Source organism: Megalops cyprinoides, chromosome 23 (assembly GCF_013368585.1).
Source record: "Megalops cyprinoides isolate fMegCyp1 chromosome 23, fMegCyp1.pri, whole genome shotgun sequence".
Taxonomy (NCBI): domain Eukaryota; kingdom Metazoa; phylum Chordata; class Actinopteri; order Elopiformes; family Megalopidae; genus Megalops; species Megalops cyprinoides.
The window spans coordinates 22,549,599-22,575,090 of NC_050605.1; the positions used below are offsets into that span (position 1 = coordinate 22,549,599).

At 48.9% G+C, this 25,492-nt stretch overlaps 2 protein-coding genes across 5 annotated transcripts in view; one reads left to right on the plus strand and one right to left on the minus strand.

Annotated features, from left to right (window-relative positions):
- Nucleotides 1-332: 332 nt before the first annotated feature.
- On the minus strand, nt 333-2,617 carry tmem60 (transmembrane protein 60). Of its 2 annotated transcripts, none has more exons than XM_036518243.1 (2): nt 2,464-2,617; nt 333-1,230 (listed from the first exon to the last, which is right to left on the minus strand). In XM_036518243.1, the coding sequence occupies exon 2, from the start codon at nt 1,168-1,170 to the stop codon at nt 766-768; it is 405 nt and encodes a 134-aa protein (XP_036374136.1). In that variant the 5' UTR covers nt 1,171-1,230; nt 2,464-2,617; the 3' UTR covers nt 333-765. The 2 variants fall into 2 exon arrangements, with proteins under 2 accessions (XP_036374136.1, XP_036374137.1); XM_036518244.1 differs by lacking the exon at nt 2,464-2,617 and adding an exon at nt 1,862-1,956.
- Nucleotides 2,618-4,897: 2,280 nt separating this feature from the next.
- The window catches only part of LOC118770127 (putative homeodomain transcription factor 2), a 48,897-nt gene continuing 28,302 nt past the window's right edge, over nt 4,898-25,492 (plus strand). For all 3 annotated transcript variants that reach the window (XM_036517585.1, XM_036517587.1, XM_036517586.1), the window contains exons 1-2: nt 4,898-5,060; nt 24,113-24,193. In XM_036517585.1, coding sequence (XP_036373478.1) covers nt 24,149-24,193 — 45 coding nt within the window. In that variant the 5' untranslated portion in view covers nt 4,898-5,060; nt 24,113-24,148. The remainder of the gene's footprint in view (nt 5,061-24,112; nt 24,194-25,492) is intronic.

Sequence of the window (25,492 nt, forward strand, 5' to 3'; positions counted from 1 at the left end):
CTGTGAGCAAATCTAATCATTTATAAATCTTAAACACAGGTTTTGGGGGTAAAATCTCTTAACAGGAAGGCAGACATGATTAATGCTGCCACCTATTGAAACAAACCAGAAGTGTGTACACAGTACAGTGCTGTCCAGGTTTATAAAGGTTAACAAGGAATACAAAAAGAAATCTCTCAAAACAATACCTGAATCATTCTGAATCACAATCACAACCTGAATCATTCTGAAACGATCTCAACACCACATTTTTTATTCACAGAATACACATAACAAGACATGTATGCATTTTCTTTCAAAATATTATTTTCAAAGATGCAAAGGATGCTGCATTCAGAGTCCTGTAAAGATGAGGGGTAGTGATGGCCGAGACGCTGTCCGGAATGCAGGCGACCCTCCCAAAGGCAAGCCTCCCTAAGAGAATGACGGACAACTCCAGGCGGAACGAGAGGGTCTCGGTGGGCGCGGCACAGACGATGCAGAAGGAAACGCTGATGCAGAAACACCCCCTTTCTTTTGAACCCGGCTCCCTGCCAAACAGCTGCAGCTCTGCGAGACGACCGGCCCTTCCCAGAATTCCCGGCGGTCCACGTGACTCCCCCGGCTGGAAACCCCCCGCTAAGCCCCCCCTCTGGCTGCCGGCCGGGCGGTGCTGTTGGCACAGGTGGCTTTCCCCCGTCGGGGAGAAGGATGCGTGTTCTTGCTTGGGCGAGAGGGCCGGGGGGGGCGGGGGTCGCCCCCTTCCTCTCGGAAACGGAAAACCTGTTAGTCTCTTCTGTCGGGGAAGATGTTGTAGCCCAGCTCGGCCATGGCGCCTATGAGGAGGGCCCAGAGCGGGATGCAGACGAACGTCAGCTTCATGTCGGTGAGGTGCTGCAGCCGGGCACACAGCGTGAGGCAGAAGGCCAGCTTCAGCAGCATGGCCACCAGGTACCACGCCTTCTTCCTCAGGTCCTGCGAGCCGTTGCGCGGGTCGTAGCCCGGCTTGCAGCGGCCCGCCATCTTGACGATGAGCATGAGGAGGAGGATGGCATCGAAGACCCAGACGGGGAGGAAGATGAGGAACCAGTTCCACTGGACCTTCTCATCCAGCTTCAGCACCAGCATGATGAGGAAGACCAGGGTGAAGATCCAGGTCAGCAGCACTCTCTGTGCTAGGGACATTCTCATTTAAAATGGCTGGCAGGAGGCCGCGTTCCCCTGCAGTACCCTGTGGGACCCTTCCGGAGGCTGGAGCAAGGAGAGAAAAACATTTTTACCAAAGCGGAGATATTTCTCAGTCAGTAAACGTGAGAGCATGCTGTTTACCCAAGCAACCATAAACTAGGAACGACACTTTAGAGGTCTCTTCTTTGACGGCGGTGGAAAGGTTCATGGCGTTTACTGCAGGGCACAGGGAACTGTACGACAAAAGTTTTACATCGACCGTGTAGACATGGCTTGGCAAATCAAATCTTACTCCCATATATGCGACTAGCGTCCTCCAGCAATCACGTGGAACTTTAAAGGATCAACTAGCTAAACATTAAGCGTCGTAATCTGCTCCTTCGGCATGACATACATTAAGCAACAGCGACGTGGTTTCTTTTGATGGGCATGACACCATCTGACGTGTTTTCGGGTGAGGGAAATACGTCCAGAGTAGATAACGGCCTATACGAGTCCGATCACACCTATATTTACAGTAGAATTTCAAACCTGCATTTATGAAATCTGGCCTGGTGTCATACACCAATAAAAATGAATATGTAAACTACTCACAACCCGAAATCACCACCGTAATAGCTGAATGTGAACACTCACATACATAACAGGCAAAGCAGACAGGCTCTGCGTTGGCTAATTTAACATTTCAACCCACCAGCCGAAGATCAGGAAATCGCAAGCCACAAGGAATGAGAAAAAGCATTACAAACAGCTGTGATACTTTCCGATAGCGTTATCATTAGCTAATGGTTTACAGGCAAACTGTGCTGGTGTTCTGGTGACTGAGTCAAACTCCAATTCCAATGCTAACCAGTTACTTATTATTTATTTAATCTTTGCACTGAACGTAGGCAGCGCTACCAAACCACGCAGCAACATCACGAAAACACCTGTGATGTAGCCTAGCTAGGCTAGCGAGCAACCTAGTCAGCTGTTTTGCTGTGTAGCTGGATCGCTAGCAAGCGCTCCCCGCCCCCCGCTGCTAACAGAGCATCGCAGTGCTTCGCTACGAGCTTGGGAGCCAGCGGTGGCAAAGGGAGACAGAGAAATAGTGATAATCACCAGACTGACTCGATCGCCAGCTAGCTAGCTACCACCGACGTTTATCAAAGTTCGGTTAATGCTAATATGATAAATAGATAGCTAGCCAACAGCCCGACTTTGCTTTCAGGCGAGTTAGCTAAGCAGCTACAATAACAGCTAGTCGGCCACTATTATACCTAGCTGGCAATCAAAATGAAATGACGGATATCTTACCTCACTTGTACGTCCTGTCAGCGTATCTACGGATTATAGTTTTTATAATACACACAACTGAAGCATGATTCTACTCTACAACCCATCCCTTCAATTTTAAAAACAAAACGGAGGAGCCGTTTTACGGCCCATTTCGCTGCTGGACCCCTCTTCCTTTTCCTACCCCCTTACAGAAACGCATAAATGGCCCCTCCCACTGCCGATCACTATTGGTTTATGTAGTGTATTCGTCATCTCCTTGAAATTGTCTACTAGACCATAGCGTTGTCAATCATGCGCTGCTGCGTTCTGATTTGAAGAAACAATATGGTTATGATTTCCGGGGACAAAGGTCTTTACCGTAAAGCAAGTATAACTTGCGCGTAATCCGCCCTTTCTTTGGGAAAGTGTTGTGATAGAGACTTGAACGAGGCATTTTTATTACCGTTCTAATAATATGTAACCCCGTCTATGCAGCCATATCACTGCAGTATCTTTGTATGGTAATATAGATATGTGATGTACGTTAGCATCTTCCAGAAATGAATGACAAATTTTACCCATTTACTGTAGATGCGTTATACGCTTAGTTTGATACCTATTATAAGAAATGAAAAAAACGAGTACGCTACATTCAGAAGTGATAATAACGTGAAAGTCGTTCCAATCAGAAACGCGCCCACGTTATTTCTGTGCTTTAACGTGTTCATTATACATCAAATGTATGCAGCAAGTTCAGACTCTTGGTTTCGTCGTGGGTTCTATAAAATTAATGCATTGGGTCTTCCACCTCTCTGTGATGTATGTGCCGGTGAGGTTAAATTCTGAATTCCTCCAAGTGGAGTGGTCAATCGTTCTGTTTGTAGTGCGTCTGAATTAAGTCGAGACAAAACCTCATTATAGATAAAATATTTATATTTTGGCATACAGGGCTTCTGCACCCTATTGCTCAAATGACTGACGATCAGCAGCCTGGTTTATGGGTGTGTTCTTGTAGTTCTTACATGCAGCCAGCAGGGGTCATCAGAACATCCCTGACTTGTAGTCAACACGATAATCTTACAGACCTTTAAAGAGGAATTATGTTTCAAGATTGTTATTCCTTTAAGATAACAATTTCTGTTGCTTTCTTTCTGAATGTATATGTTTGTGTATTTGTGTGTGTGTGTGGTTTTGTTTTACTACATCCTTTTTTTGGTGTAGCTTATTGTGTTCCCCACTGTAAAAGCAAACTATATAACCATAATAATAAACAGTAATACATTTATGATTATTAGGTCATTATAATCATTGCAAATTATGATTGCTAGGTAAAGTATTTTGCCCATTGTTGAGTGCTGTCCGGCAGAGCAGAGGCATATCGCTGTGATGAGGCGCTTTATGGTGTCAGACAGCAAAGTCTGCATCAGGGATTCCATCTTCAGAGAAGAAACAGGGACAGAATGACAATAAGGCAACACCGATGTGAGTTTCCAGAGAATCAAATCGCCTCGAAATGGGAAATACAGACAAAAGAAGACTGCTGTAACAAGCTTGAGCATATTCTCTTTTGTAATTCATTGAGAACTTAGTTTTCAAGTGCAGTGACATAACCACTGCTCAAAAAAGTAAACCACTGAGTACTATCTGGATAGACATATTAAGCATTTCTATTAACATCTTTTCCTTTGGCCTGGTGCTGGGAAACGTAGATCCAAGTGAAGAGTACAATTCAAAACACACATTTTAATTCAAATTACTGAGCACAATGTATTGAGTACATACACTGTAAGCAAAACCTAAATCTGTGTTTCCACAAACAACGAAAGCACTTCCTTTAATATCCTACAGCCAAAACGAGGGACTGCTCAGCGACACAACAGGGAAGAGTGTGGGTATTTGAGGTCTTAAATCCATGTGGAATTACTTAGTGTCAGTTTATGCAATACAGGAAATCATAAGGAAGCCATTGCCTTTGGGAAATAAACTGTAGCACAGCAATTAATAGCAGGATCGGTGGAGCATGGAAACTAATTAAGTAAAGGAGGATTTTTTTTAACAGAATGCCACGTGGGTCAACCCTCTGATTCACAAATAGATTGTCGTAGATTTTTTTATAGTGTGCACCTTATCACGATTTAAACTCTCTTTACGAGGAATTTAAGATAGTAAGGTCGGATCCATTAATGCCAACACAGCGCAGAAAAAAACTGTGATGATTACAGTTCAACGGTGCATGTTAACATTCTTGACAAACGTCTGTTCTTTGTGCTAGATACCTTATACTAATCCTGTTATCATATAAACGTCTACACAAAACTGGTATTGCTCGCACCCATGCTACTAATAGCCGTCACAGAATCCGCTACTCAGATGGGACGCTCAAAGTGAATTTTACGTGCGCCTTTATACTATACACGTCGGCAAGAAGCGAGATTGGTGCTCGTATTTATACAGTAAACGGATTGGAGGTCAGTGGAAGAGAGAGAGGGAGGAAAAAAAGAAAACTACATTGAGTGATCAGCGAAGCCGTGCATGACAGTATTACTGTCAGATTAAACAGACATCAATATCCAAGATCAGCCTCGGAACCATCAAATGTCTGGATGCCGACATTAAGACAGAGCACATCAAGCTAGGTATAAATGCTGAATATTATTTTCGCATGTTCATTTAGCCAGCTGTAGCTTGCCAAGTTGCTAGGTACAGCCATCGCTAGCTAATCAAACGGGTTTCAAGCTTTTCTTTACCAAGCTAGTTGGTTAGCTAATGCATTTGCCTGTGAACACAAGAAGTAGCGATCTAGCTGTAAGCAGATACCTCGTTAGCCACTGAGATAGCTAGTTATTTATACAAAGTTGCGGCGGTTGGTGTGAAAAAAGGACAGGGGGGCACAGATTTGGGCAATAAGACAGCGGCTGTAGCTAGCCGGGTAGCTAACGCTACAGTAATTTGGTAAAGGGAATAGCTAAACCAAGACGAGACAAGCTATTGTTGTCATGGGATTAGCCGACAGAAGCTCTTTTCACACAGATAGCTAGTCTAGCTCAATAGATTTTCGTGAAACATCACAGCATGTTTTCTGTGGACACATGGTCCGTCTTTGTTTTGTCTCTTACAGGAGTCCTTAGGGGAATAACGGTAGCTAGTTAGTCGATTGCCGGCTGTATTGAAACCATTGTCATACCTACTAGCTAGATATGAATGAACTAGTGTCGAAATAAACACTGACCTGTGGTTTGTGCGGTAGTGCCACTTTCCCTTGTATAGTGTGTCTGGCCTGTAAATGACCCTATAATTGTGGCAAACGCTACATTTTCATTCGGTGTTTTGCTTCGACCCCAAAACCACTATCTTTGTGAAGTTAACTGTAGTTAGTGACTAGATACATTTCTGCTGACTGCAAAACACCCTTTATATTTTGCCCTTGTCTTAAAATTTTAAATGTGTTTACGCGTTCTATACTGACGTAATTTCTTTTATTAATTGACCTTTATTCATCAGTAAGTCCAACTGACATAGAAAATCTTTTTTTTTTTTTTTTTTTGCCAGAGCCCTGGCCCAGAAGGCAACTTTGATGTTACAAAACCAAATCTAAAACGAACACAATGAGTCATTACCTAAAATCAGCGTCTGCACAAGAGGATAACATTTCAAGTCAAAAGCTTAAAAACATGTACCCTCTTCCTGTAACAGACTGTGTAATCTGGATTTGTAGTCATCTGGGAGGAATATAAAGTGGTTTTGAGGTTGTTCCAGTTGCATGGGGTAAAATGTGTACAGGGTCTTTTACCAAAGTGTGACTCTCAGCACATAAAGGCACCAAACAAAAGACAAAAAGCCACCAATTCTGAGGCTGAAGCTTGTAGATGTAATTTCCAAACATTAGCAGAGTGAGACTAGGTCTGTGCTTGAGTCAAATTTGAGGCAAATGTTCCTGTTTCAAATGCTAAAGTACCTCTCTGCTCAATGGCTTGTGTGGATGTTCAGCTGAAATGGCACTACATGTGATGACAATGGGCTTGGCTGTGGAACAGTGCCTTGTCAATATGTAGTATGTTGGTTTATGAAAGAGAATGCATGTGTATACCTTATCAGTATATAGTATGTTGGACTCTTGCTGGTTCATGAATGGGATTGTAAACACAGTCAGTATGTGGTGTGAAAGGGATTGAATGTGTATATCCAGGTTGTATGTAGTATGTTGGATTCTTGTTGGTTTATAAAAGGGATTGTATACACAGTATACAGCATGTAGTATGAGATGATTGCGTGGGTATACCCAGTCAGTATGCAGTATGAAGGGGTTTACGTGGGTGTTGTGTCTTCATTGTGGAGTGCTTCCCCAGCCCCCACCTCTGTTCAATGCAGATAAGCCCTCCCCCCTACTCCAACCCCCACCCCCTACAGGAACAGCAGTGGTCTCCTACATCTCACTTTCTTCTGTGGGTAATATGCCCCAGGGAGCCCTGGGTTCGAAGTGTATCTGCTTGTTTGTGTCTTCATTCACACAGCCTCCTCGGCTTTGCTTTGATTGAACGCCCCAGGGGAATGACTGTGTGGCTCGACCGGGCGGCGTTTTTAATTAGAGGACAGGAGCCGTCAGTCCAAAGGTTTGGCTCGGGCGGTGCATTCGAATGTTCTTAAAAATGCCCGTTACCCAAATGGCGTGGAATGGTGTCATCTCTGCGTCCCGTTGCGCATTTGAGCCAAATCTATGACCTCAGTTCATTCCTGCATATTATCACGGCGTTCTCGCATGCTCTGTGACAGTGGTCTTCCTCCTGTCTCCGCGGAGTCAGAGGAGCACCACTGTTCACTTACAGCAGAATGCTGGGGGTTGCCTCTTTTGCTCAGAATTCCGCCATCACGTCCTCTCTTTGATGGACTCCTCCTCTTCCACATTTCCCCCTTATGAAGCAGAGCTCATCTGGACGCTGAAGAAGCTTGAGCTTTGGATAAATGCTTCCTCTGTGTTCTGGCAGGGGGGCTTAAATCTCAATTGCAAACAGGGCTTTTTGCTGCAGATGGCCGGAAGATTTTTCACTCCGGTGTCAGATATTACTGAGCACTGGCTCCCAGGCTATATCCATCCACAGTTATGTAATGTGCCGAACACCAGACAGCACCCATCCAGAGCTCCTCCTGCTGTTAGGTAATGGTTTCCCCGCTCTGCGTGTTGGGTGGTGTGGGGTCACACCTCTGTGGCCAGGTCTATTATAGTCTGTCTGGCAGAGAAGAATGACTATTTCTGCGTATAGTGCTACTCAGAAAAGGAGAGCTAAGGACACAGAGCAGGGATATTTCAGGTGTTACTCCAGGTAGCATTCTCTTGTGTAATGTAGAAGCCTCTCTTTCTCCTGAGAGTGGCAGATTTGTGCCTTCCTCCTTTTTCCTGGAGGGAGCAGGTTCCCCCCATCCCAACCACCTCTGACCCCCCCAGGTGATAAATGTGTCCTTAGTTTATCAGACGTGTATGTTTGTGCCCCCCACCCGCAGTGTCCTCAGTTACTCTCTGTCATCCTTCCCCCTGATCTTCCTGCTGCCTCTAAAGTAATTTATGTTCTTGAACTCACTTCAAACTCTGGATCAAAGGAGGGCTTTTTTCCACAATGAAAGCTCGGCCAGTACAGTGTGCTTAAGGCTAGACCACTCAAACAGGCTCCTGGCGTTGTGTGTACAGAGGCTTTACACCAGAATGGCCCAGAACGTTCTTCTGATGATTAAAAGGAGAGACAGGCAGGGTTACAGAGCCTCTCTCAGGTCAGCTCTTTCGGGAGGAGTTCTGGGCTTCAACATGCTTCACCGGTATTACACAAACATTTGAGAAGCTTAAATATTGTCCTGATTTTTCCAGATAATGAAAATCTGACCTCTTGACTGCCCATGCCGCACGGCTGACGTCACCCAGTGCTGTAGGTCGATTCCCTCTCTGGTTCGGCAGCTTCAGACTCCGCTGTTTTAGGCTGTGCCACATTGAGCAGTGAGGCGGCAAAGTGACGGAGCAGAGTCATCATGCCCCTGGTCAGAGCTGCGGAACGTCTCTGATTCCTGACCCGTTTCCGTAAAATGGCTGCTGGTTTGCTGAGCTGTGGATGCGTGGCAGGCTGGTGTGAGGAGTTTGCGGTTAATGACTGACCACAGTGACCGCTGGTGTCTCTCTTCTCCTTTCCTTCTTATGTGTGTGTGTTTTGAGTTGAATGTACACTCCTCCGTGGTCTGTGTGGGTGTGCACATACTGTCAGTAGTGTGAGGGCACAGGGTTTATGCAGGGCTTCTGCCCCCCCCCCCCCTTTCAGGCCAGTCAGACACCCCACTGACACATGGTGCTCTGTTACCTGTTTGACTGTCAGCTGCCTGGCTGGGCCCATCTGTCTGTGACACAGCCTGCAGCCCACAGACTCAGTGACACCTGCCAACCCAGCCTGTGACTCAGAAGCATTAAAAATGCTTTTTAAATGCTACAGTAGTGATTTAGCGTTTAAAAGGCCCCCCGCCCACGCACACAGACACACACAGATGAACACATCGAATGTTGTCAGACTCTGCATGAAAACTGCATTTTGCAGAACTTGGCCCAGGTTGAATCTGTGAAGCTGCCGTCAGGCTGAGGACAGAAACATGAGCTGGATCAGGTTTGATGAGTCTGTGCCTTTTGGGGGGTCAGGGATTGGGGAGCGGGGGAAACGTGTTGCAGGCTCCTGAAGTACGCGTGGAACAGTGTGGCCTTTGTCTGCGCGCTGGGCTAGGCGGGGCATCCGGAGGCGCTGTGCACAGTCCTGCTCCCTCTCTCTGCTCCTCCCCCCAGCTGTGAGCCGGGCCGGGCCAGTACAGCTGGGATCTTTGGCTGGTTCTCCGTCGCGCGGCGCCAGGCCCGGCACGTCCCCTCAGAGGCCCGTACTGCGTTTCAGCCTCCCCGCTGCGCCTCCGCGCCCCTCGGCCGGCCCGCATCAGCCAGGTACAGGTACAGGTGGGCCCTGAAAGGGGTGGGGTGACGCTGGGGTGACGGGGGGGGAGAGCAGCTGTGCCGTCTCCAGCTGTGCTCTGCGGCCTCTGCAGCTGGGCGGGGCGAGGGAGTCGAATTTCAAAGCAGGGGCTGGAAAGGAGGCGTGGCTCTGAACAGAAAGATAATCACGGCTGGATGGAAAGCAAAGCTGCCTTTGCGCTCGTCATTCAGGACCGAGCTTCCCGCACGCTGCAGAGAAACCGAAACTGCAGCAGTAATACGATAATACATATCTTTCTGCTGGATAACGGATGTGACGTTTGTCCACACGCAGCATCAGGATGGTGGGAAAGCAATCTGTGTGCTCAGGTGAAACTGACCTTTATCCCTTATGGAAGCAGTGTGGATGTGACGGAGTGTCAGGGCCTGTTGAATCTCAGCTGAGCACGCTCTGTCAGGGTGGAGCGCTGAGCCCGGAGGAAATATCACTGAAGGTTGCATGGGGTTGAACAGACTGAATGCAGGTTTCGCTTCCCGGTTTGGAAGCGTTTGCTGGAATGCGGCTGTGAGTTTTAGAATGCCTTTACTTTAGAATGAGAACATGCAGATTTATCAGTGAGAACACAGTTGCATCCCATAACATAACCCCTTTCTGTGCGTACAGAACTTGAGCATGCAGGTTGATTGGGTACTGGCGTCATGCAGAGTAAGGTGCTGGTGGGTGTGTGCAGAAGGCTGAGGAAGCCTGGGTTAATGGTGTGGAAGAGAAGGCTCCGGGCGTGATCTCTCAGCTCTGAGTGCTCAGAAAGAGAGCAGAGGCACGGGGAGATCGGAGGACAGAGCTCAGAAGCTGCACACTCGCTCGGGTACAGGAAGGCACTGGCGTATTTTAGGTTTGTGAAACTAGACATGTCTTTGAGTCGAAATGCTATTTGCAGCACGCCTCGGGTCTGTGGTGTGGGCCTGCTGCCTCTGGAGGAAACCGCAGAGTGCTGACTATGCAGCGTCTTTCGGCTAATTGCAGGCTCATCTTACCCCCGCCGCTCACCCGTCCTGCCCCCCCGCTCCGCCCCCTGCTCCACCCCTCACCCAAACAACAGCAGGGAGAGGACTTCATGCCGTACTTAACGATTTCTGTGCTTTCACATGAAACGCGCTCCCAACCAAACCAGAGCTGTGCACCGCTGGATGGAGAGAAAACAGAGATGCCATTTAGCATGTCCTCCTGGCTGTGAGGAGCTGCGTCTCCTTCAGAGACGGGGTTTAACTCCTCCTCCTGGCGGTGAGGACCTACCTCTCCCCACCGCTCAGATGAGCTGCCTGCTTTGCATTATGGTTTGTTAATTAAAACGGAGGGGCCCGCATTTTGATGGGGAATTAGCAGGTCACCCTGTCCTCAGTCTGCGGGACTCTCTCAGAGCTTGCAGTGTTATGCAAAGCGAGGGAGGAGATGGAAACGGCTCCTTGCCTGCAGCCCAGCGAGCAGAAACATGTCTCTCCGTCAGGCTGAGAGAGAGACGGAGGCAGCCAGGCCCGCGGCCTCGCTGCGATCGCCGCTCCCAGCGCGCTCCGCCCGGTGCGGAGGAAGACGCATCGCTGCAGCTTTTACCCTCTTCTTTTCGGCGTTTCAGGACTCCAGCTGAGCTGAGCGAGCAGCCCGGCAGCCAGTCGAAGGCAAACATTTGGGTTGCGATGATGAGAGAAGCCTTATCCATATTCACCGTCAGTCTGGTTTTACCGGGGGGCTGAACACTGTAGCCTGTGTCTTTGTGGAAAAAAATTCTGATCTGTGCTGAGCAAACCGAGCTTTAGATGAGATGCGTTGCCTTTTATATCCAGAGCGAATTTTGCAGCTCATATTCCACACATTCTGCTTTTATACAGCTGGTTATTTAAGTAGCAGTGCGTGGTAAATGCTGCGCTCAAGGACACAGACCGGCTCAGATGGGAATCAAACCTATATCCCTCCCGGTGCCAGCCCAGCTACGCGGCCATTACATCAAACTGCTGCTCTGTGCAGTCACGGGATGATCTCAGGTCGCTAAAGGCTACAGACACATTAAGGCACTCGGGTATCAGGCAGTCAGAACGTGGACAGCACAAGCGTGGTGTCCAGGTGGCAGCGTCAACACACATTTTCCATTTATTGGCCAGATGGTCGGCTCAATGTGCTTAACACCGAAGGTTCTGTTACTGACGTTATTGAAACTAAACCTGTCCTGATTTGCTGGCTCATTAGCAACATTTTTGAAGAGGCGTGGTCTAAATAAGAACATCCGAAATTGGTCAGAAGGAGAACCTCCTGTTACCGACTGGAACCTTCCAGATGGAGGGCAGAATGAGTGCAGGAGTTACAATAGAATGTGACCCGAATAGAATATCGGGTCACAATAGAATGTCTACAGTCATTATTCCTTTCAGTGAAGTTATGCAGTGTCTTGATATGTGCATGTGGATGATGTCGACGTGTCAGTGAGGTTGGATCGTCAAATCACAGGAGTCCCAGGGTCATCTGGTCTGCAGGCAAACAGCCTTTAGGGTGTCAGTGAACACAGACCGTCTGATAATCAAAACACAAGGTGACACCGTTGGTGATGTGGAAAAATTAAAGCCAAAAGGTTTTGAAGTTATGAGCACGCGTGTGGGATGGGAAAGGGCGCTTTTCTGCGTTCTGTGGGAATAACAGCAGTGCCGAAACGGTAAAGCCAGCGTTTCAAAGCGGTGTTTTTTTTTGTTGTCATTTGATGTGAAAGGAGGTTAAATCTTAATGTTGGCCTTCTACTCATTGGCTGTTTGCCCCCATTCCTCTGTGTTTTGGTTTTCTTAGCGTTCTCCTTCTCTGAATCAGCTCGGCTATTTGGCTTTAATAATGGGTGAGGCATTTACCACCACTGTTATCATCATTGTTCTTTTAATTATTTTTTTAAAGTGATTCCAACGGATGCATTAAACATCTGGCTTCATCTGCAGCTTGCACAGCTGCTCTCAGAGTGAGGCTCGCTCCGTCACTGTGAGCTAACTGACTGCTCTCTCTGAGTGACACTCACTCCGTCACTGTGAGCTATCCATCTGCTCTCTCCGAGTGACACTGGCTCCGTCATCATGAGCTAACCGGCTGTCTCTCTGAGTGAAAGTCACTCGGTCCCTGTGAGCTAACCAGCTGTCTCTGAGTGAAACTCACTCCGTCCGTCCCTGTGAGCTAACCGGCTGTCTCTCTGAGTGAAACTCACTCGGTCCCTGTGAGCTAACCGGCTGTCTCTCCGAGTGAAACTCACTCGGTCCCTGTGAGCTAACCGGCTGTCTCTCTGAGTGAAACTCACTCTGTCACTGTGCACTAGCTGGTGAAGCAGGACATTGGCCTTACATGGAGTGGCATGCTTGGAGAGCAGGATGGAAAAACAGGGCCTGGAGCATTCTGGGAGAGGGGGTGGGCTGGATTGGGCCCAGGTTCCTGCCTCTGTCTGCTCTGCCGTGCTCCGCTATCTCGCCGCTACAGCCCCGTCACACCGAGGGGCTCCTGAGTTGCGGTGTTTCCGTCTGTACCTCTCCCTGCCCCTCCAAAAACAACATTCCTCCAGCTTGTGCGCTCTGTCCCCCGCCGCAGTTCACATTCTCAGAGGTGAAATTAAACTACTGTTGCAACATTAGAATGTTCCAGCTCTTTGGGTTTGTCCTCATTTGTTCCTCGTGGCTTATGAAAGCTGTGGCTGCCCTCCTCTGTCTCATTGGGAAACACACGGTGTGCCCTGACAGTCAGGGTTTATGGCGGTGTGATCTTTGCCTCTCTTTTTTTGGATGTGAAGTTATAGCTGCTCAGATGTGATGAAACATAAACGCTCAATGGAAAGGCTTGCGAAAGAGCAGGTATTACTCGCAATTCAAGACTGGAGATATTCAAAGTTGAACAGCTTTTTCTGTTAATACTAATGTGATGTGTTCAGCTCCACACAGCGCAGGAGGAGAGACTGCTAGCCAATCAGAGTATGGTACTGGAGATACTGTAAGTTATACCACACATTTAGTACACTGCATCCTGGTTCATTTGGTTCATCCTGGTTACAGTTTTATCCATTTATACAGCTGGATATTTACTGAGGCAGTTGTAGGTAAGTACCTTGCCCAATGGTACAGCAGCAGTGCCCCAGCAGGGAATCGAACCAGCAACCTTTCTGTTATTTGCCCTGCTCCTTACTGCCACTCACAGACATACATATAAGGTTTCCCAAAATGACTACCCCCACCACCACCACCATGGCATATGTAGCGTTACTAATGCCATTATGAGAGCCATGCTGATCATGCATGTCTGAATGTGTGATGTGTGCAGACCGCAGCTGAGTTAACCATGCAGCATTTATGAGGCGTGAAAACGCTAATAAAGAAGTGAGAGAGTGAGACCCTGTGTCTCCATTTCATTAGTGCTGAAAATGGCAGGCGGTGGGACACATGAGCCCCCCGGTAACAAGAAACGGGACATCCCAAAGTCAGGGGTCCACGTGTGTCCTGTCATGTAAAAATAATAATAATAAGCACAAGTACCTTTTGCAAGTAGAAGTATCTTGCTTGAAGGTGTGATGTCTGTGTCCCAGTTTGGATTTGAACAAGTAACCTGGAAAGGGAGACAGGTGAGACAGACAGGTCTGGTGCATGAGCTCATCTTAACCTTTTTTGACCTATTTGACCATCATATTTGGAGGAATCCGCCATCATATCTAATATAGGAGCACCTGCTATAGGTCACGTTCTAGAACATTTGAGCAAACATGCCTACCCCCGCTGTAGCATCCCTATTATTATTATTTCTATTAACACAGGAAAAGCAGTTTAGGTTATGATCAGAGGGTCGTGCAAATCGCCTCCCTGTCCCCCACCACCCCCCTCACCCCCTGTAGGGAGCCCCCTCTCAGCGCCCTGCTTATGTTGAAAATAGAGTGATGGGGTTGCGGTGCCTAATTTAAGCTCTGCTTTACACCCGCGACCTGGTCAGAAATCGAGAGCTTTCACCAAGCTGCAGAGAGGCTCTCCAGCAGCAGCCCACAGGACACAGCTATCCCTGCTGCTGCACTCTGCGTATAAACGCTGTGAGGAGCAGCTGCCTGTGCCCTGCCTGTGCCCTGCCTGTGCCCTGCCTGTGCCGGGCCTGTGCCCTGCCTGTGCCCTGCCTGTGCCGGGCCTGTGCAGGGTCCTGTAATGAGTATGGCTCTCTCTGTCACACATTCAGAGTTAAAGGTGTATGTGTGCAGTGTGTATGTGTGTATGTATGCACACGCACACATACATATGCACACACATACACACACACAGGCACTTGCTCCTGCCACCGAGCTATTTGCAGCGGGGAGATGTGTGTTTCTGAGAGTAACCCTGCACCCTCATTAAAAATGCACTACCCTGTGTGTCGAGTTACTCATCACGAGGTGCACTCCTGCATGCAGCGGGCCCGCTGTTCCGGCCAAAAACCCCACGCAACGCTAGCGCTCAGAGCTAACACTAGCGCTCAGAGCAGGCTGTGACTGAGGGAACGCTAGCGCTCAGAGCAAGCTGAGAGGGAATGGTGGCGCTCAGAGCCAACGCTAACGCTCAGAGCAGGCTGTGATGGGATCGCTGAGCTGGAGCAGCAGATGGAATGATGACTCTCTGATGCTGTGACCCGCGGCTCCCGCCAGAGCTATCTGGCTCACGGCACTGTGCCTCACACTCTGCTGGCTGGTGGAGTCGCCGCAGAAGCACTTCATCATGGTTTTCATAACAGATGTTTACATAATGTTTATCACCATCGTTACATAAGCTCCGCCGCTCTCCCAGCTGAGAGTCCCTGCGGAGGAGAGGAAGGCAGCAGTGATCCGCCTCCTCCCACCCAACACCATCAGCGGGTCACTGGTCTGTGCTCCTCGCAGGCGGCCATGTTGGATACCTGCTGTTCTCGTCCAATCAGGGTGGCGGGTCGGCAGTGCTGCGGGGCCACTCCTGTTGTGGGAAGCAGGCATCAGGCCCTGAAATCAGCCTGCCCTGTGGTTCGTAATGCAAGTGTTACTTTTACCAGAGATGTGCACAAACCGTTTGGTGAACTTGGCAAATTTATTTACAAGCATTGCGCTTGTGCTAAAAAAAGTAGCTGACATGCATTTGTTAGTTTAAGTGAAGGGCACATGTTGATTGAAAGCAGGCTGAAATTCTTGCGTGAGTCCGTGTGTGTATGTGAGAGTATGTATGTGTGTCTGTCTGTGTATATGAGTGTGTGCATGTGTGTGTGTGCGTGTGTGTTTGTGTGCGTGCGTGCGCGTGTGTGTGTGTGTGTGTGCGTGCGCGTGTTGGTCTGTGTGCGTGCATGCGTGTGTGTGTGTGTGTATATTAGTGTGTGCGCGTGTGTGTGTGTGTGTGTATATGAGTGTGTGCGCGTGTGTGTGTGTGTGTGTGTGTGGATGTGTCTGCATGTATTACACAGCGTCTCTGAGTGTGCACGTTAAAGGAGGAAAGGCTTGCTGACTGTGTCACAGTGTGGAGGGTGTACCGAGGGTGTCGGCCAGTGAAATTGATACCCTTGATGTGGATTCGCAGATCGGCGCCTCGGAGCCACAGTAGTTCTTGCTTCCTGTGTTCTTCCTGCTTCACTGAAGCACTGCGTTCGAGACATAAGCTCCGCGTTCGGCGGGTGGCTGCGCAGCTGCACCTGGCAAGAAAGATGACTTTATTGGTGATTATTATGATTTTATTACGGATGGGAGAATTCCTGATCACTCACTGTGCCGCTCCTCAACGATCAGAAACCTACAGCTGGAAAGGTTGGCATCTGTGCCCAGCCAATCACGGCGTGGCTGAGATTGAGGAGGTGATGTCGGATTGGTGTCTGAAGTCAGCGATGATGTCGAACTGCTGTTCGCGTTTTCCTCTGTAGGGGAGAGAAGAATAATGTCTTGGGGAATTGGGTGCCACCTCAGCTGAATGAGCTGTCTGTGGCTTCACTGGCAGGTGTTAAGTGCTGTGTGAAATGGGGTAAAACTGTTATAATCATGGTAATAACTGACCTAGGCTGTGGTGGGTAGCCATACTGGCTGTGCTAGCTTTGCACCATGCGGTCTAGCCTTAGAGGTGGCCTCATGGCAGCTAAACTGAGAACACAAGCATCAGTCCTCTGCATTAAAAGGCATGGATTGCCAGTGGGTGTCTGTGAGTAAAGCACATTCAGAGTCTCAGCATTGCGTCTGAAATTACTGAGCACTTGTGTGATGGGCGGTTAAGTTGCTCTAACTGATCGTTATAAGGTGCATGGAGGTGTTGTGTCTGTGGGTGCCTTTAAGAGGCATTGTTACACGCTGTGGGGGTGCTGTTGTATGAGACTGTGTTAGCGGCTGTATTTAATGTCGTTGTTGCTCTTGTGATATAGATTTAATTTCTATTTGTCTTGCTTGGATGGTCTATTAAGCTACTCTGGATATGAGCATCTGCCACAGGAATGAATAATTAATGGATTAAAATCCGGTGATGATATTTTACACGATGGAACATCTCTCAGTGACACTCTGAAGACTGAAGGGGTGTGCTGTGACCTTCGTTTCCCAGACTGCACCTCTCCTGTCTGTGACGGGGGCGTGCGGCAGTCCTGACAGTCCCTGGGTGACAGAAACACACAGCAGGAGGTTTCCAGTGAGGTCAAGGACAATGAGTGTGTGTTTGCGGCGTGGAGCCTTGATCCCTGTTTTTATGGGTGAGTGTGAGATCAGCTCTGGTTGCATAATAATGCAATATTTGCATTTTCTCCGGTGAGGACATGTTTTGACTCCTCCTCTGTAATGGTTCGTCAGCTGAGCTGGTATCGCTGAAATCCTGACCGTTGATCTTTTGATCTTCTGTTTAGAGGCTGAAGTAAATGTTTCGCAAGGATGCCGAGGGTTTGTTGACTTTATGTGGCTGCCATGTGCGTGTATCTGTGTGTGTGTGTGTGTGTGTGTGTGTGTTGAGGGGCTGGTTGGCATTCTGTGTTTTTACCAGCTCCTTTTGGGAAAAGTCTGTGTTTCCCACAGTGCCGTCTGACCTCGGGCTGTTTTTCTCCTTCTTCACCGTGTCTCAGTTTTGCTCTGTAATCTGTTTGTTTGTGTGTCTGGCATTGCTCAGATTTGCTGGTTGCTGCTGTTCTTTTTTTTCCTCTGTGAGTAAGTAGTATGTTTGCTGTTTGGAATATGAATCACCGTGCTCGGTGTGGTTAGCATTACCCCTCTCTGCGTTAGGAGAGAATCCCCACAGCCTGCTCCCTGCTCATTCACACTGCAGGTACTCCTTATTTAAGGTCTGAAAGCCGAGCAGATCGTTCAGAAGATTACGTCTCCGACCGTGAAGGCACGATCAAGCTCCCACGTTGCCGTATTTCTTGTCCTCCGGTTCCTGTGTATTAATAGAAAGGTTCAATCTGCGTTATTTAATGGTGTCCACGCTAGCGGCTTTTATCTAAAGATAAACCCCGCGGTTCACAGCGGCACTGACACTAATCCGGTTAGGCCCGCTGGATGGGGCCAGCATTCTTTCCACTGGCTGAGTGTGCCGGGTCAGACGGGCCGGCCTTCCCCTGGCCGATGCGCTGCGGGTCGCCTCACTCCGTGGGGCGGGCGGCTCCCCGCCGCCGGGCCCGGGTCTATTTCGGGCGAGCTCAGTCCCCCTCGCGCATATTTGGGAAGCCGGATCTGGAGTCGCTGTTTTGTTTATCTGGCCTGACCTACTTAGCCGCTCATGGGGCGCCTGAATGTACATCTATTATTGAGGCCACTCTTTTTTCCTGGCTGTGTTCATAGGGACCGTGTTAGCGCTGTACACCCCTGCTGTTCATAATAATTCTGCTAGCCCTGTTCACCACTGCTGTTCACAGTATCTGTGCTATCTCTGTTCACCACTGCTGTACACAATGACTGTTAGTCCCATTCACCACTGCTCTTCAATACAATAGCCCAGTTCACTGCTGCTGTTTGGCTTTGACTTTTGATGCTACTGCACGCCCCCAATTCTCCCTTTCCACTTCACTCACCATCTACAAGGACTGCACTGAATGGCCAACACTGACTCTCCAACACACAGCTTTATTGTATCGCATTTTCATAGGGAGGGAAAAAAACAATAATTTGACATTGTGAATATAATTTTCGGGTGAGAACAGTAAATGTACTGAAGATCACATCTTCCCCCTCCGAATGGGTGAAATTGTTGCAAGTGACCTCATCAGACGGGTTCATCAGATGTCCTGAAAGGCAGAGGAAAACGGCGCAGTTCTGCCGGCCTTTTCTTCAGCTGTGAATGAGTCACAGGGCAGCTGCACAGCTTGCCTGGATGTTGGCGGTCTCTCCTGAACCCCAGTGCCTCACTCTGCGTCCCTGACCTTTCCGTTCGGGGAACTGAACCGTATTCCTGGAACGCTGACCGGTCTTGAACTGTGTCCCTGAGACCGAAAGGCAAAGAGCCTTAACCCCGCCAAGGCCACTGAGAAGCATCAGTGCTCGTCTCTCTTCAGGAGATCCCCACAGTGCTGTGCTGCTGTTTCTCTTCGGTTACAGACCTGCAGGTTACACAGGGGGCTCTTACCCCCATGGCCCTGCCCCCTTTCCTACACCAAGATTTAAGCCTTTGCGCTTTTACAGGAAGGTAATTTTAATGGCGGGGCCTGGAAAGGGTTACTGTGAAGCTAACGTCTGCATCACACCAGGTTTCCATGATGGCTGAAACAGTTGACCAGTGTTGTGGTTTTGGGAGGGTGATTTCTGGCCTGTTACATTATTCCTCATTATCTTACATAACAGGTTTTTCCCCTGATCTTCAATGACGCTGAGCTGGATGAAATCTCTGATGTTAATATTTGAGTGCGTCTGACCCTTTCTGCAGCCGGTCTGAAGAACCTCAGTGGGGCTGGGCGGATGTCCCTCTCAGCGGCTCTCGTCTCTCGGACACCCGAGGGGGTGGAGCACCTTGTCTTTGGAACGTTCCTGCACAGCATGTGAGAGCAGTAGGAACAGGTGCTGCTTCTTAAAGCAGTTTAAAGGCTCACCTTTTTAACCTGCCGTTTAATGCTTAACTGCATTCTTGCAGCCTGCCTCCTTCACTGGCTGGGTGACCTGCCGTGTTTTAACATGTTTGCTTAGTGATAATGTTTTTTTTTTTCGTTATTATTAAATTGCTTTTCTCATTCCTCTTTCTCTTGTTCTCTGCTGTCTGCTGCTGTGAAGTGCTTTTGAGTTTGAGCGTGTTATGAATAATAATAACATGCATTATTATATAACTGTCCAAATATGATAATACGTTAATAACACAGTCTGCGTATGTGTGTGAGGGAGATGTGATGACCAAGCGTTTTCCGAGCTCAGCGTGAGCGCTCGTTTGTGGCCTGAGAAACGCAAAGGTGGGGTTACGCAGCTACCCTCCACAAAATCCTCTGTGTCTAGACAGAGCGCCCCGGCGCAGGCCGCTGAGGCTGTAAGACAGGGGGTTATGATGGGGATTTCGGAGATCAGCTACCAGGCTGCGCAGCAAAACAAGACCTGTTTTGGACACCCTGTTTTCCTAGTCCTGTGGGTTTTTTTTTCTTAAATCATTTGGCAACCTTTAAATCCAGAGGTTTATCCTGCCAAATACTTGTGACATAGTGGAGAAAGATGTGTTTGTGCATCGTCTGGGGTGAGCTGTCATCACGGTGCGGTCACCGAGACGCAGCGCAGGTGTGGTCATTTCACAGCTCCCCTGGAGTCCCGCTGGCTCCAGCGGTGGAAAAGCCAGGCGGTTGCAGGGCTGCAGGGCTAGGAAAAATACACCGTTATTTAGCGGCAGACGTAGCATAGCAGAGGGCCCGTGCTTCTCAGAGCAGGGAAATGGAGGAAGGGCATGACAGGGCTTGGTGTTTCTGCCTGGAGGGTCTCTCCTCTACATTTGCATTACCAGGCAATTACAGATGCAGTTTCTGGCTGAATGATAAGGTATGTGTGTTTGAAGACAGGACCTGAGATAAAAAGCTACCTGCTCACCACCTCCATCTGTGTCTTATCTGTACCCTGTTACATACACTGATGTATACATTACCACTCCGCGATGGAAACATTTCAGCTGTGACAGTTTCATAAACACTGGACAGCGCGTGACATGACCCTCTGTGTGAACGTTAAGGTGAGGTAAACTGTAATGAGTTTAACTCTGTCTCCGCACATCTCCGAGGGAACTGACAGCTTGTTTCCTGAAGCTGGGCCTGCAAGGAGGTGGGGGGGGGGGGGGCTGTGTGTGCTGTTTTGTGACGAGGGAAGTGTGTGTGTGTCAGCTGCATTTTGGACATCTGCATGTTGGTGTAATAACCAGGCAGTTCTGATTTAGCCATGTGAGACTGGGTAACTGAGTGTTACTTCTGGATTGAATGTAGTTGTGTGAGACTGGTGCCACTGATAAAACTGTAATCCTGCCACTGCTGGTCCAGTAACCCCTCCGAGTGGTGCAAATGTGTCTCTGATGTGGCGTGTTTGGTAATCTGAGTGCCCGTACCTTACAGCCAAAGCAGGCCTCTGAATCACCACACTACAGCTGGCTCAGCATTCAGCTGCTGACACGGACTGGGGGGCCATTGTAGTGGAGGTGGACGGGGTGCTGGGGGCTGCCGGGGGGGTGTGCAACAGGAAGTGTGTCTCCTGGAGCCGCAGTGCTCTGCTTCCTGCGTGCTCTCATGCCTGCACAGAGCTGCCTCGGAGATTCCGGAATGTCTTTCATCCCAGTGATTGACGGGAGCAGAGAGGGGCTGTGGGAGGAGCCGGGCCTGCAGTCTGCCAGAAACGAGCGCTCTTCAAGAGCCATTTCCTGTATCTAAACATAGAGCGTGGAGAGACCGCTTCTGCGCAGACAACATGCACCAACACTGACTAGACGTTTCCGTCCCATGAAGTTATATTTGTGCAGTAAAAAAAAAAAAAAAAAAATTGTGCCGTGGTTATATTTACTCACTGTATCACGAATTTACAAACTGAATGCTGTTATCATTTTTAGTGGTGGTTTTACAGGCCATGGAGCGTAACCAAGATGGCAGTCCTCCCTCAGTCAGGAAACATTTAAACTTGAAATTGTTTGCCAAGGTGAGCGTCGTGGTTCTTCCACCCGCTGTGATACCTGACTCTCTGACTCGCTGAGTGTCTGAGACCACCTGCAGGCCTCTGTTTCCCGGCAGCGGGTGCTCAGAGGGCCGCCTCCGTGCTTCCAGTTGGCCGGCTTGGGCTCAGGTGAATGGCTTTTTGATCTCCCGATCCTCAAATTACCCTGTTTAGACTTGTCTGACATCATTGAGAGCGTCACACGGAGGCTGAGATTTCGCCCTGCCTTCTGGGACGGCGCTGATAGCCAGCACCTCGGTGGAAACTGGATGAGACTGGATGAAAACGTGTTTTACACGCCTCTCAGGGTCTTTAAAACGGAAGCAGTGTAACACGTGTGCTGTGAGAGTGACACACCATAAAACATCAGGGCTTTAAAGAACAGGTAACGTGTAATTATCCAGTTAGTGGGACCCCCAGATTGTCATTTTAATGCTAGGCTATCATCGGGAATAACAGGAAGTGTAGGTAACACCAGTTTCTCTGTGTAGGCCAGGTTCTGTCCAATCAGGATGGGTTTCTCCTGTATTCCCTCTGCCAGGAAACAGGCCGTGACTCCTAACCCCCTCACCTGTGGAGTTCTTTAACAGGCTACCTGAAATTCATGCGAAACCCCGGCCTTAAGCTCCGCCTCCTGCTCTGTGCCAGGACGCGCCGCAGGGATTGAATGAGGTCGGTCCTGACGTCAGCGTGCGGTATTTCGCTAAATCCCTTTATGACTTCCCAGATTGGAACAGGGTACTTTCAGATTCTTTTTTGGATAGTTCTGTTTCTATTTTCGGTCAATCTGGTTTTACACTCTGCAGTGGGAGTTTACTTTTCACCTCAGCGATTCCAAGATGCATCAGGGAGTGTTGAGACATATCATCACGGCGTTTACTGGAAGGACTGGCCAACAGAGGAATGTCAGTTACAGTTCTAGAACCCCCAGCTCCCTGCCTCCTCCCTGGAGCACAGCTCCAGATCAGATGATTGACAGCTTTGCTTCCTCCCTGTAGTCTGGAGGGGTTCTTTGTTCTGCCAACACTGAGGCAGTTATTAGAGGAGGAGGGGATTAGTCTGTCAGTGCTGAGGTGATGGTAGTCGGGTTTAATGTGTCTGTGCTGAGGTGGTTGTAGGCGTTGTTTAATGTGTCAGTGCTGAGGCGGTTGTAGGCGGGTTTAATGTGTCAGTGCTGAGGAGGTTGGAGGTGGGGTTTAATGTGTCAGTGCTGAGGCAGTTGTAGGCGGGTTTAATGTGTCAGTGCTGAGGCGGTTGTAGGCGGGTTTAATGTGTCAGTGCTGAGGAGGTTGGAGGTGGGTGTAGAGAGGATTATAGCAGCAGCCTGTGTTCCTGCCCGGGGCTGGGTCTGAGAGCGGAGAGACAGATGGCCTGCTGGCGGGGGGCGCGAGTGACAGGCCGTTCTCGGTCGCGGTCGTTCGTTTGGCTGCAGTAAGTGAGCAGTGAGGAGAGGGTAACAGCGTGACCGAGCTGATGGAGGCACCATGATGAATGCCTCACAGCGACAGGCAAAGCCTCGCCCCGTTACTGAGCAACATCTGCCCTGGTGACACTTCACACACTGAAATGTGAACAGATTTTATTTCACGAGTCCGAAGAGAACCAATAAATGTATTGCTGAGTGACAGCGTTGTTTGGACATTGTGTGCCTGTGGTACCTGTGCAGTCGGAATGTGATACACGAGTGTTATGACGATGAAGCCTTCAGGAATGAGTCATTGCATGCAAAAGAGTACAGATTTCTTTGTGTCTTTAAATAACTTGCCTGCTGGCGGAGTTGGTGTTTGTAGGTATTCTGGGATAGCTAACAGGATAAGCCGCGGGCTAATTATAACCCTCCAGACGGGGCTCCCCCTCAGGTCGCGACCTTCGGCGGGTCGTTGGAGGCTCTCGGGCTGGGTGAACGGCGTGCAGCGGGCTGAGCGCTAGCCTTCGCCTGCGGGCCCCATTGTTCTGCAGTCTCCCTGTGCGTTTGAATGCGTTCAGCGGGGAGCAAGTCCGCGCCGCCGTCCAGAGAAAAACGCTGAGTCATCAGGAGTGTGTGTGCTCGGAGCGTGTGTTTACCTCGGCCTCGCCGGGACTCTCCTGCAGCCGTATGTGAGGAGTACAGAGACCTGCATGTCTTTAAATGCCAAACACACAGCTCCGGGGAACGGTCGGCCGCCTGACGCGTGTCATTATGCACCGCTCTGAGTGGCTGGCCGTCTGATGCGTGTCATTATGGGCTGTTGACCCAGGCGCTTTCGGCCTCGGCCAGGCGGCGGCGGGGGGGTTCAGGCAGGGGGAGCTGAGTGTGTGTGCGGAGGATGGGGGGGGGCGTAGCTGCCGGCTGGAGGCTGGACGCTGAGTGTGTGAGAGTGTTTAGCGAGCACAGAGCGGATTCCCTACTGACAGGTAAAGACGGTTAGCGGCTGGCTGACGAGGCCCCTGCTGCTTCAGCGGGGGAGAGAGAGAGAGAAACCGCCGCCCAGCGCTGTCAATCACAGTGCCAGAGCTTCTCAAGGTCCCCGCTTCAGTATTAATGAGGGAGGGTGTGATGTCACAGAGCAGCCGCACCTGCCCAGCAGGTAAGACGAGGCTTTAAAAGCCGGCAGACTGCAGGAGCAGGAGCCCAGGGACTGACTGTCTGCTCTCCTCTCCTCTCTTTCAGCCTAAAATGACCGATGTGGTGACCCCTGACCTGTAAATGGCTTCCAGAGTAAGAGATGCTGTAGTTTGGTACCAGAAGAAGGTGAGTGGAAAACGCTTTCTTTCTTTCCTTCCTGTGATCCTCTGCGTTTCTTCTCTGTATTTCTCACCCATCTCTTCCTTTAGCTGGGAAACCTTTACATTTCATTATGTGTGAACTGTGAGAGGTGAGCTTATGTTCGAGTTGGAGATCAAATAGAACATTTTTGATCACATTTTGCCTTTGGTTGCACTGCAAAAGCGAGGAGCAGCTCTTGCAATTCAGAATTTATAAGTGATGCACTAAACCCTGAAACGGATCCCTATCGGATGCAGATGCAGATCTTGTGACTTCCTGTGGGCTAAATGTTTAAGAATGTATTAATTACATAAATGAAAAAAATCAAACAGGGTGATGGTTAGCAAGTTTTTAATTTGTTTATTAAAATATGCTTATATGTTCAAACACATTATTTGCCAGTCATCAGTAATACAACGTTATAAAGGTCTAATACAGTGGCTCATTCTGCTCTCTGACAATTCTGTTTTAACTGCTAACTACAGTTCTGCTTTTTCTCACTCAGCTTTTTTCCACAACTGACACAATATCATGACATTGGTCATCTGAAATAAACAAAAAGCAACATGCTAGTAACAAAAAAAGCTAACAAGCTTAAATCTATTTTTACAATTGAAGGACAAGCCATGTTGGCTTTTAGACTGAACCAGACCCAGAGAGTCCTTTGTTTAGAAGTTACAGTTAGGAAGGGTTTTATGCACACCCATACTTGACACCTTCAGACACTTCTAATGTTGCAGCCTATCATTGCAAACTGTATGCACCCAATCCAATTATAGCTGTTTCCCTGGAGCTTGGAGATGGAAGTGAAAATAATAATAAAAAAAAAAAAAAACTGAATACGGACCATTGTGTAATAGTGATTTATGACTCACTCCTTTGAATTGCAGTATAGTGCTTCTTACAGACGTCTAGTTTTACACTGTATATTAATCATCAGCATGCATTAGTATTTTAAACTGGCATAGCGGCTAATGGTGTTTTGACGGTTGTTAGCACAGCTGAGTTGGAGTAATCCTCACAGAGTAATCTAAACAGAGATATGATCTGAGTTCATGTGGGAAGTTGCAGCGGCTTTTAAACACAGCACCAGCGCAGCACCAGCGAAGCACCAGCACCAGAGAAGCAATTTAAGTAAGAGCTGCTGCCGAAACCAGATCCTGCCTGCTCAGATGTGGCCTTCTCACTGTGGCACACGTGACCCTCGTTAGGTATGAGTCCGTGTTTCTGAACGGGTATATCTCCTTTAAAATGCTGGGTGGTGTAAAAAGGAGACGTAAAGGA